General features: G+C 41.4%; 1 protein-coding gene across 2 annotated transcripts in view; it reads left to right on the top strand.

Annotated features, from left to right (window-relative positions):
• The window catches only part of slc24a4b (solute carrier family 24 member 4b), a 31,539-nt gene extending 20,987 nt beyond the window's left edge, over window positions 1-10,552 (top strand). The window contains exons 9-17 of one of the 2 annotated variants that reach the window (XM_088403413.1): window positions 853-906; window positions 2,565-2,656; window positions 5,450-5,619; window positions 5,712-5,847; window positions 6,512-6,678; window positions 6,834-6,948; window positions 7,746-7,858; window positions 7,937-8,002; window positions 8,274-10,552. In XM_088403413.1, the coding sequence (XP_088259539.1) occupies window positions 853-906; window positions 2,565-2,656; window positions 5,450-5,619; window positions 5,712-5,847; window positions 6,512-6,678; window positions 6,834-6,948; window positions 7,746-7,858; window positions 7,937-8,002; window positions 8,274-8,423 (1,063 nt within the window). In that variant the 3' untranslated portion in view covers window positions 8,424-10,552. Of the gene's footprint in view, window positions 1-852; window positions 907-2,564; window positions 2,657-5,449; window positions 5,620-5,705; window positions 5,848-6,511; window positions 6,679-6,833; window positions 6,949-7,745; window positions 7,859-7,936; window positions 8,003-8,273 lie in introns of both variants that reach the window. The other variant, XM_088403412.1, reaches the window with a different exon arrangement.
• The last annotated feature ends 1,880 nt before the right edge of the window (window positions 10,553-12,432 follow it).

Here is a 12,432-nt window from a genome sequence, read left to right as displayed (position 1 = left end):
ATTTATTATGAATTTTCCTGATATTTTTTTCATCTATTAATTGCTCATTTCAGCCTAGCTCATATCTCAAAGAATATTTATTTGATATGGGGATGCATTATTTGAAATATGAATAATTGCTTAAAGGTTAGCACAGTGTCCCCAGTTTGATTATCTATTAATTGCTTATTTCAGCATGACCCATCAAAAGAAATGGCCTTAGCAGTTTTTACAGAATGTGCTACCTCAAATAGTTTGGCAAGAGACTTTTAAATCTTATTTGAGCTATTTTTTTTTTTCATATTGCTTGTCTTTTCATCTCCATCTAATCGCCAAAACTGGGCGCTATTTGATCAGGCAGCATTTCTGCACTCCCCCTTTGAAACTAATTAATTAGTTTGCATTTTATTCAATAATTGCTTTTTATAGCGTTAGAATCTCAGTACAAAATATTAAGTGGCATTAGATCGATCCATGCATATGTAAGTGCAAAAAAGGCAACTTTGAAAAAAAAAAATGAAAGGGGCTGTATCAAAAAAGAAAAAAAAAAGGTTGAATATTTGACAGTGTATTATAGCTTTGAATATGTCATCAACTCATAACAAAAACAAATTCTATGCATTGCAATATTTTGGGCAGCGGCAAAAAAATCCCCCATGAACATTTTTTGACCACAATGGTCGATAGCTTTTGATGTGTGATAAACTGTCGATTATGATTTGTTTTTTTTCTTTCAACCACTCAATGTTCAGTGGCTTCAGCTCTACCTATAAATCTGTATATTTTTATTTGTCTTTATCCTCCATAATAATTTGCTCTCATTTACCACTCATGCAGTAGCTTTTACTGATGCTGTTTTTTCTTCTTTTTCAGGTGGGAGAGTTTAGTGCTGGTGGTCATGTATGCAGGATACATTCTGGTCATGAAGTAAGTACTTTAATTAAATGCCATGTCAAAATTCAGGCTCTATCCATGAACCCTGAGCCGTGGGTGTGTGTGGTCCTAGCACATGGCCAGAAAACAGCATGTCACGGTCATGGCATGCGCGTCTGTCTGGGTGCAGCTGGTAATCTGCGCTGCACTCTCAGCGGCAGAGGCAGAAGCCCGCTCTGTCGCTGCCACCGCAGGCTTAATCTTGCTCCTCGTGCAGCCCTAAAGAGCACCGGCTTAACCGGATCACTCCTCTCTCTCCTCCTTCATTCTGCGGGCAAGACACAACTTACTGAGGGGATGCTGCTGCTAAAATATCCACTGGACACTTGAGGTTGTTTTGTCAAAACGGAGATTACTGCGAGCGCTTTTTACTTGGAGAAAAAATGTGGAGCAAAAGTCAAATTCGAGATAAAATAAAAAGCGACGCTGCAGTATAACACAGCAATTAAAAAAATGACGCTTCTGCAATGTTGCTGATTACATGAATCATTCCCAACATTTGCACTTTAATTTTTCACTGTTGAATTTTGGCCAACCTGCATTCCTCAGTGAGACCACACCCCCAAAAGTGTGTAAGAACTGGGTATGGAAGAGGTGAAACTTTGTTACTTGTGCTGTAAAAGTGATCCGGGATCCCGTCTACTTATTTTCACTTCTCTGTCTGGATTAAATCAATTGTTTCCTCTATGTTGCGGTACGTGCCACCTTTCAACAAAAACGAACACGCCAGGAACTAGTTTGACGCAGGAAATGCATCTAGGTTAATCTACCAATCACGGCCCTCCTGTTGGTCATGTGATATTCACAAGGTGAGCTGCGATTGGCCATTAGCTGAGCCTTAAGCACAGGTGACGGCATTTTCGGTGGAAATCAAGATGAAAAATGTTTTTACATTTAAAATCAAATGTACGTGACAATTTGGTCATCAAAGAATGACGCAATATATTGAATGTCTAAATGTGGACAATAGCTTTAAATTAAACACATCTGAAAATGTTTTCCATTGGTTAAGGGGTATTTGGCAGGGGGTAGAGAGGAAAAAAAAGGCTAAATAATCGGTATAAGGAATGTCTTATTCCCGACATCAAATTCAAACAGTTTTGCAAAACGATATAGTGCCCAACTTAGTGAATAGGGAATCATTTGAAAAAGAGCCAGTCTTTTAATAGCAATTCCAGGAAGCTGAGAGGGGCAGTCGCCCTCGACACAACTGATGAACATGAATCAGAATGACCCTTGAAAGGGGCGAAACGGAAAGAAAATCATGTTCTGAAACGAAAGCCAAATGGATTCCCGTTGCATTCTGAACCATATGGAGGAGGACATTGTGTTCTGCTCGGTCAGACGACGACTAACAACAAAGCAGCTTTTGTCCTGCCTCCTTCTTGACACTTCTCATCTACGGGTACTCACAATGCTTTGTAATTGTCGCACCGGGGGCTGGGATTTGACCGAAAGCCGCGAAGCCGATCCTCGGCTTTTGTGTGCATCGTAATGCATGTTTCGCGGAAAGTAGGCCACCTCCGCGAGAAAACAAGACGTTTGGAGCTCATTAATATATTTCAAACAAGTCTTTCATCTCCGTTGAATTCCTCCATGCAAACGAGCGCTCCCTACTGACCTATCCCTTGCGTGTCTCGTCCCCTCACCAGATTTAACTCCAGCATGCAGGCGTTCTTCATGGGGAGCTCCAAGAAGAACGTGGCCAACGGTAACGCCGCCACCAGCAGTGAGATGGAGGACGGTAATGCGCCTTATTATTGGGATGACGACCCGTCAGTGCCCTTGCTGGTAGCAGGTAAGGCTAATCAGACAGGCTGGGCAAACAGGCCTATGACATCATAGCTCATTGAGGAAACGGGACTTTCCTTGGAAAAACTCCTTGGAGGTCATGTGGCTTTTAATCCCTCCATATGTTCTGCTCAGCTTGCTTTGTCTGATTCATTTTCTCTGCTAGGGAACACTTGATTCTCTCCGAAGATTGGCGAACGTCCAATCCGGCGATCCCGATGAACTGTATTCCATTAACCGTTATTAATATACTCTGTGTGAATGACCCATTTTTTTACAGTGCTGTTTTTTTTCAAAGCTTTAATTTGATTTATGAACGCTTGCCTGAAATGATACGCGAAAAACGACTTTATCGAATGAATAACTGACAAGATAAGAACTTTTTATGCCAAAAACATTTAAGTATACGTTTAATGGCAAGTCAGCTCTATTGCTACCTGCAGAATAACTTTTTTATTACTTTCCTGAGCATGAGGAATATCAAAAGCAACACATGAAGTTGACACGGGCCACTTGATTTGCTGTCGGGTTAATTTTAGAGTAGTTCTTAACTTGTTTTTCCACTTGTTGCGATTATGGGTGGTAAACAAGTGCTCATCTCATTTCTACACGACAGCATGGAGCTTCTAATGAGAAGAAAAGATTTATGACTGATGAGCTCATTTGAATGGATTTAAATACGCTCAAACACATTACATTCAAATGCATACATGGTAACGTTCAAACATAATTGCAAGTCCTCTACGGAAAAAGATTCCCCTGCACACGGATTTTACTTACCTATAAATGTTTGAACATACTTAAATATGCTCAAATCTACTCGTTCATGCATTTGATACAAACAATAATTTGGACAATCTTGGAATTTCGCTTCGTGCAAATGTATTTAAAAAGTATGCTTGAATGTATTTAGTATAGTGTGTTCGAATGTGTGTGTATATGAGAACATATTGACAGGTACGTACTTGCTAATACGTTTGAGCGTAGCCGCTGATATGTTCGCTAAATTCTGAGAATGTATTTCGAAGACGTTCACAAGTATGTTTTGTATTATTCGTATCATGTATTTACATGTAAACTGAAGGGATTTATATATTTTTATACATGACAATGAAGCTTTATTAATCATGTATAAAAATATATAAATCCCTTCAAAACTTTTCTGGAAATCGAACTTACAAGTATATTGAAACATTTTCTAATGGCTAATATGTGCAAACGCACTTGCAAAAATGTTTGAATGTACTCACAAATATGTTTGAACGTTTTTGTATGCTAAATGCTGAAAATATATTTTCCCCGTACAGAATTGCCTGTGGAATTGTGGGAACAAATGCTATGTTTTTAGCATATAGCTTACTTGTTTGTTGGTACATATTTGCTAGTACGTTTGGAGAGATTTGTAAGTATGTTTGGGTGTATTTGCAAGTATGTTTGCACGTACTTGCAAACGCCTTCAAATGAGTTCACCAATCCAAAATGTCTACGCCACATTGGCAGCCCCACTCTTCTATATATTACCTTGGAGTGTGTTATTTTCTTTTTTGTTCATCCTATTGATAATCTTGCTTCTAAATTATGCTGTGAATTGGTTGGCGTTTGACTTGTATGTACATTTTTGTGTGATAGTGTCATGCATTCTTTTTCCTGCAGAGTTCTAACAAAAAAAAACAACAAACTTAACATCCTTTTCAGCCACTTGTCTATTCTTCGCTCTTGAGTCTTATTACTGACTGACTGGTCTAACCCACTGCCTGTCTGTTTAGCCTTACTAAACTTGCTCCTGCTTGTTGTCAACAGTGTTGCGCTGCTGTACCAATGTCTTTGTGTTGCATACTACTTTTCCGCTGCTGCTCTCTTGGCGCGCTCCCTACTGAAGTGGTAATGAATTTATGAAATGTTTGTTTACACACTTAATATATGCGCCTTCTTGCATGCATGCATAAAACCAAATTACACTAACGAGGATGAAGTTAAAAAAAAGACATTCGATGTCAAAGGAGTCAATGTATTGTACAGGGAGTTATTTTAAACCAAAGTAAAAAATTAGCTTTTGAATCAAGTTGCTAAATGCAACTAGAATCTGTAGATAGGTGTGTAATGAATCGCTGGGATGCCATTTTGTCTTATTGCTACCATTCCTATACCCACTGCCATTTTTTTTTTTAATCTGTGATACATTGTCCTAACAGGAGGGAAAGGGTTAAAATTTCCGCAGTTTAAATATATGCATATAAAAGATAGAATCTTACCTTTGGCGCATTGGAAATTCAATTTCATAAGAGTTTTTTCGCAGGCTGGGTTTCTAACCAGGAAGTGAATTGGCTTGTTCAGTGAAACCCCGCCTCTCATCGTGCGATTGCCGCGCCCCCTTCATGACGTCGTTCTAAAGCTGACGATTAGTATTGGGGGTCAGAGGCGGCGTGAATGAAGAAGCCAAAAAAGTTGTTTTACTGAGTGACGAAAAAACGATTCAAGACACTAGCAACACCTTTCCTCCGATCAAATCGGTACCCGTGGGAAACCAATCAGAAATCATTACAACAGTCCCGCCACTTTGTAGCCAATAAATGCAACGTTGCTCTTTACTTGGCTGACCCGGTGCAAAATCTCTCCCCCCTAACCTCGGAATGAAACTGAAAATAAAAAAGACAAAAGTGGTACGGGTATATGGTGACCAATCCAGTATACACGATGACGTCCTCCAATTGACGTGTTCTGTGCCGTCTTCACCGTGGAACTCCAGTGAAGCCCAGCAAGGCTTACAGCCGCGGCTCAGTGGTGATGGTGGACGAGATCATAAACGCCAGCCCGTCCAAGTTCCGCTTCCCCGAAGCGGGCCTGCGGGTCATGGTCACCAGTCACTTTGGACCCAAGACCCGCCTGCGCATGGCCAGCCGCCTCATCATCACGGAGGTACACAAGGAAGTTGGAGTGGTCAACGTCCGACTCGGTGCGTGTATATGCTGTGTGCTGGGAATTTAGTGTGTCTTTTCTGAAAGCGCCAGAAGTTGGTCCAGGCGGCCAACGGCGTGGAGACGCAAGTGATCGACGGCAAGACAGACATGGAGAACGGGAACGTGCCCGAGGACAAACCCGCCGAGGAGGAGGAGGAAGGCGGCCTCTCCCCGTTTTGTATTCCTAGTACGTGGATGGGCGTGACCGTAACGATCGACGCCTTGTCTCGTTTGCTCCGCAGTCGGCTCAAAATAAAGAAACACAAATTGACTGTTTGGGCAAAATGAATAACTTAAAAATGGCGGGTTGTCATTGTTTGACGCAATTTGGGTTGTTTTTGACCCAATGGTTTTTAGGGTCGGAAAATGTTGGTTGAAAAACTTGCACTTCAAAATAATTCAAATTGGGTCAAAAATCAACTGACCCAACTTTTTGGATATAATGAAAAACTCAAAGTTTGGGGTAAAATGACTAACTTGAAAAGTTGAGTTGGTCCCCTTTTGACCAAATTTGTTTTTTTTTTGACCCAACTGTTTTTAGAGTAGAAATGTTTGTTTAAAAAAAAAAAAAAAAGACTCTAAATATTGGGTCAAAGAAAACCTAAATTGGGTTAAAAATTGACAACCTTTTTGGTCAAATGAAAAACTCAGTTTGGCTAGTCACCCAATTTGTGTTGTGTATTTATTTTACCCAAGACTTCTAAAGTGTAAAGAATGCTTGTTACAAGAAAAAATACAAATATTTGGGCCAAAAAGAATTTTTTTGGACCCATTTTGGGTTAGTTTTCACACATCTTTTATAGAATGTTAAATACAATGACTCCAGCAATGATTTGTTTGTTTTGTTCCAGAGGGATGTGGCAACAAAATCAAGTGGCTGATTTCATGGCCTCTGCTCCTGTTGTTGTTCTTCACCATCCCCAACTGTGGCAAGCCACGCTGGGAACGATGCTTCATGCTCTCCTTCATCCTCTCAACCGTCTGGATCGCAATCTTCTCCTACCTGATGGTCTGGATGGTCAGTACCAGCACTGGGCGCCGGCCTGACCCACCTCAACTACTCTCACTAGATCCGATTCAAGAAGTGTATTTTGTACTTCTGAAACTGATGTGTACTTCTGGTTTCCGGATTTGAGTGTGGAATTCTTTCTGCGTGTTGCGCCCCCGTTGCAGGTGACTATAATCGGCTACACTCTGGGAATCCCTGACGTCATTATGGGTATCACCTTCCTGGCGGCAGGCACCAGCGTGCCCGACTGCATCGCCAGCCTCATCGTGGCTCGCCAAGGTCATTCCGCCCCTCTGCGTCTTGAATAATACTTGTTTACCATTTTGGACTGCCAGCCCAACATTGCAATCAGGGGATTGTCATTTGCATGAAAATGCTTGTTCGTTTGATAGCCAGTTATACTCTTAGATACTTCGATTTTGCAAGAATAGCTCACGATTATGGCCAAAATAATAATCCCGATTATGGTGGTCAATGTTGAAATCATGATTATTCATCATGTTCGGTCAAACATGTCTGTTTTATTGCCCTTTTTTAAAAACAAGCAGTATACAAACAAGGCTTCAAGGCTTGATACTTAAAAACAATAAGACTAAATAATTATGGCACACAGCAAATTTATTTGCCAAGTGCAAACCACTGAATAAAATGAAGCTTACTTAAAACCAAGCACATTATTTACTTTTAAGTAAATTTTCTTCAATTAGAAGTCAAAACATCATTTTTTGTCATTTTAAACAGAATTGATTCCAATTTTTTCCAATGGTATTTTTCAAAATGGGTCTCAATTGACAGCTAGCACTGTATACATTATTAATCAGGTGAGAAACTCAACACCATTTCACACTGGTAAATATATATTAGGGTGAGAAAAGCAGAGGCTTTTATCATGCGTGAAACATTGCCACCTGGTGGTAGGATGACAAAATAGGCTTTTTAAATGTAGGCTATTCAACGTTAATAGTGACGAGGATGATCTTACTTCATCGTGGCGGCCAATATCATGATCGCGATTAAAATTCGATTGTAGCCCTACTCACGTCTGTTCTTGTGTGCGACTGCGTTGTGGACTTCAGGCTTGGGAGACATGGCCGTGTCCAACACTATCGGAAGCAACGTGTTTGACATCCTAGTGGGCCTGGGCGTCCCCTGGGCACTCCAAACTATGTGCGTTGACTACGGATCAGAGGTGATGCTTCTTTCCTTTTTATTTCTTTCGATCTAACACGCGTCGACTAAAATGAAAGGACTCTTCCGTCTTTTGCAGGTGATGATCAACAGTAGAGGACTTGTGTATTCAGTAGTGCTTCTGCTGGGATCCGTGGCCCTCACAGTGAGTTCTATACATTGATTTGTTTGAAGCTATAATACGGTAATGCACGCGTCACTTCTAGTGCTATCACCGTATACCGTATATGAAGTGTTGTGGTTGCCATGGTAACAGCAGAAACAATTATCTCCTTGTGAAAAGCCACCGTGCACTCTCTGATCTTGTCATTGGAACAAACTTGACACTTCAAACCCCCACCCCCCAAAACCTTTAGGTTGATAAAGGGCTTCAATTCACTCAGTCTTTTATTTTTATTTTTTTGCACCCCAAACAGGTACTGGGTATTCATCTGAACAAGTGGCGTTTGGATCTGAAGTTGGGCATCTATGTTCTGGTCCTATATGCCGTCTTCCTCTGCTTTTCGGTCCTGATCGAATACAACGTCTTCACTTTTGTCAACCTGCCCATGTGCTTTGAGGAGTAACACCCCCCCCCAAAAAAAAAAAAAAATCCCCACAGCCCCAACGTACCACCTTTCCCTTCAATCATACTGGACCTATCGCTTCAGTCCCAAGTCTCTCCACGAGGTGGCACACTTGAGTCAATCTGCATGGAGTCCTTGCTCACGCAGTGCAAGGCCATGGCTACTTATTTGGAGAAATCCACCTTGTCTGCAGTGCCCGTCCATTTAGCATGCCTTCAAGCATCTGAGGTGGGGGACTCCAAAATCTGCCCCCCCTTTATGTCGCCACCATTTCATGTTGACAGAATCCTCACAAGGTTTACTGAGAACTCCAGGACCCAAAGAGAAAAGCACACTATTTTTTTGTCCCCTTGGATGAGGGTCTTGTCCTTGGCAGCTCCCCTCCTCCAGACACCAACTTAACACCAGGAACTACAAACTCTGTCCCGCCCAAAACCACCTGAAAACTTTTCTCACCCAACTTTTTCAGGACCGTTTGAAAGCATCGATCCAAATGGAACTCTTGAGGTGTTACGTGCCACCGCACAACACCGGACTGTCTTTTTGCGTTTCTTCGGTTGTCTTCAAAATCCCTCCATCTTTTGTGAAAGACGGCATGTCAAACAACTTTGTACGCGGACTGCTTCTTGTGCTGGATGGAAATTTCAGCACCCGCCACTGGGCGCCACCTACGCAACTCGTCCATTTTTTTTTTTCCTGTCAACTTTTAAGACAAAGAAACTAGACTGCTCTCTACATACGGACAGTCTGCAGGACCACTCCCTGGCCAGCAGGGGGCGGCCGACCACAGCCACCAGTGATCAGGGACAGCTCTTTGGTGGGGGGGCTATCGTGTTGATGTGATTCGTATGTAGATACTGCACTTTAACAGCCATCCTCTCATTCTGAATCAACTAGTGCTTCCTTTGGTTGAGCGCGTGTGTGTGATACGAATGTGTGTGTGAATACGATGAGCACACCCGCGCCTCTTGTCCGCAGTGCATGCTGGGATGTTAAATGCAGTGTCCCCTCCTCCCTCAAACACAGCGTCAAGGCTGCTTGTTCCCGTCAGGCATCTCCATGGCAACTGCCTGGTCCAGTTTTACAAAAAAAAAAAAAAAAAAAAAATCGGCAGCTACACTGCGATTTGTTGCAAAATTGCAAGCGACGAGCCGAGCTGGAGAGAATTATGACAAAACCCGAGAGGGGGGTCGAGTGTGTGTGTGCGTGGGGGGGGTGGGGGTTAATCCTGTGCCACACATGGCGGCAGGTACTTGTATATGCAATCTCAATGTCATGACTTGTGTGTGCGTGCGCGACACGAGGCCTCTGCCGGGCCGCCATGATGATGTTGTCCGTCTAGTACTCAATGTGTGAGCTCACAGGTGTGCATTTTTATTTATATATACATATATATATTTTGTGATTGCTGTTGAACTGAGCCAAAGGATGGACACTCTGGTTTCTTTTCCCACAAAGGGCCAAAAAAAGAAGAAACGCGTTGATGATGTTTTTGGACTTTGTTACTATAAGAGGACCTGGATGAGAGCTCTTGGGGATAAACAAAATTGGACCTGTCCTTAAGATGCTCGTCCATTTCAATGCTGGATGAAGGTGACCACAAAGGGCCCATCTGTAGATACACCTCGTCTGGAAACGGCACTGTACTCGTCTAAGTTTTTTTTTTTTTTTTTTTTTGTCGTTTGGTTTCTCAAGGCCGCTCTGCGCGGTCCTATCTTGGTTGCTAGGTTGAAGTTTTTTTTGTTTTTTTTTTTCCTCCTGCTTGTTGTTGAGCTTGCATTTGTCAGCAAGTGTTTTTCTTTTTCCCGGAGGAAGAAGAGGGAACAAAACATTTATGACGCACACGCCGTGGAAAGGTGGCGAGAACACGAGAGGACTCGTGTGTATTTCTTTGATCGGATGCGACCCGATGCACTGTGAGCTCAATGTGATGTGGGAGTTGTCAACAATTACTGAGTAAAAAAAAAAAAAAGTCTATTTAATGTAAAGTTAGTTATTATTAAAAAAAATATACCTGTATAACTTATATGAATGTATTGTCTTGCTATACTGGACATATCCAACCAATGCATTTTACTGTAAAGCAATAATGTGAAGAAAAAAAATAAAATGGCAAAATCGTTCCTGTACATTTGTCTTGCAACTTTTTGCATCACTGGCGAAATTCAAAGTCATTTATCAGCTGCCTCTATATTAGGAATTTCTCACTGCTTCTACTGAAAGCATCCTAGACTTTCATTTTCCCACTGCCCTCATTTTGGACGACCCGGTTACTCTTTGGGGTTTTTTGTTGCCTCTTTCACTTTGCCGAGTTCATGTTATGACAACACTCAGACGGTCTAACAAAAACCACGTTAACAGCTCAGTCCATTGACACAAACATTGACACAAAATGTTAAGTTGTGTTGCTTCCGTTTTGACACCATTTGGGTTATTATTTCAAGGTATCGCTTCCCTTTAAAACCAATTTAGCTCATTTTTTACCCAACTGTTTGGAGTGTAAAAATTGATTGAAGAAAAAAAAACATCTTTCATCATCATGCCAACATATGAGTGAAAAATAACTGTCAAAAATGGATCGACCCAACATTTTGGGGTTAAATTAGCAACGTTGGGCTGGTCCCCCTTTTTAACCCAACAGTCAGGTAAAAAAAAAAAAAGTATACATACACACAAACACACACAAGAGAACCACAATCTATAACTAGGAAAAAAAAAGTTCAATAAAAATAAATGGCGCTCCCGCCTTCTTTAAATGAAATGTCAGATGGATTTAATATTGCTTAAACAAGTGTAATTAAATATATATGAAATGAACACCACCAACATAAAAAGATACTTTTTTTATTACAGCGAGGATTTTTTTTTATTAATGTGCATATTTAACCTCGTGAGGATACGCGCTACATAAAAAATGAACTTATTCCTATAAAACTCTTTAGTCTTGCTTTGAATGTCAACCCGTTACGTAAAGCTCAGCATGTAGTTTTCGCCATCACCACTAGAGGACAATGTTGACACACAAGTCAAGCTTTCTTTCCGCCCTTTGACTAAAACTGACACTGCATGATATTGACTCTTGAATATAAAACAGTGACAAAGCCAAGTTATGACTGAAGCTCTCAAAACAAACAAACTACGAAAAAAAAACACGATGGAAGTGTGTAGGCTTTAAGTGAGAGGCAACCGTGTATTGCATGGGCCAGCATGTTTGCCATGCAGGGTGCAGCTTTAATGAGCAAGTTTTGGTGTGTTGAAGAGCTCCCTAACGAGCAGTCAGCACCTCTCCAGCGAACACGTCCACACACACGCTGACCTTCATGTACACAACTCTGTCATCCCACTTGGAAAACTTGTTAATCCCCCCTCCCTTGACATTTTCCTTTCTTTTGCAAGACTGTGCCTGTTGGTATTTTTCTTGCTGCTTGGTTGCGTGGCTGAGCTGAACAGTGATGGATGTTGAACCAACTAGGTTGGTGGTTCCGCTTTGTTGCGGTTCCTGTTACATCTAGGAAAAATGCCCGAGTCAGTACTTTTTTTTTTTTTTTTTTTTTTGCTTGACCAATTGCCCCCCTCACTCACATAGCATACCAGAATAAAAAAAACAAACAAACCTAGCTTCCTGTTCAGCAAAAACAACAGCGCTTCTTGGGGCCAAACACATTTTAATTCGGTCCATTACAAAGCTGTATACGCGTCGTACAATGCTGACGAATGAAAATGTGCTGCCGGGCACTTAAAGATGTCTCGGTGAAAGCGCTACTATAAAAAAAAGAATTTCTGTAGAGTTTGCCCTATTTAACAGAAGCTAATACTCGAAGCACATAGGGCTTTGTCGTCTTTATGGATTATTCGCTTGTTTGGTCAATGGTTTTCGTGTTATCGAAAGTCAAATGAATAATCCACAAAACTATCAAAAAAATGCCTATTTGTTCCCAGTGAAACAAAAAGAATGGCGCACAAGCTTTAAGTTTGTTTGTTTACGCTGTTTCAAACTGGTGGGTCAAAA

The sequence above is a fragment of the Hippichthys cyanospilos genome, chromosome 20 (genome assembly GCF_059441005.1).
Source record: "Hippichthys cyanospilos isolate Australia breed blue-spotted pipefish chromosome 20, RoL_Hcya_1.0, whole genome shotgun sequence".
Lineage (NCBI taxonomy): Eukaryota > Metazoa > Chordata > Actinopteri > Syngnathiformes > Syngnathidae > Hippichthys > Hippichthys cyanospilos.
Note: the sequence above shows the minus strand (reverse complement) of the source record. Positions and strands in the feature narration are given on the sequence as shown.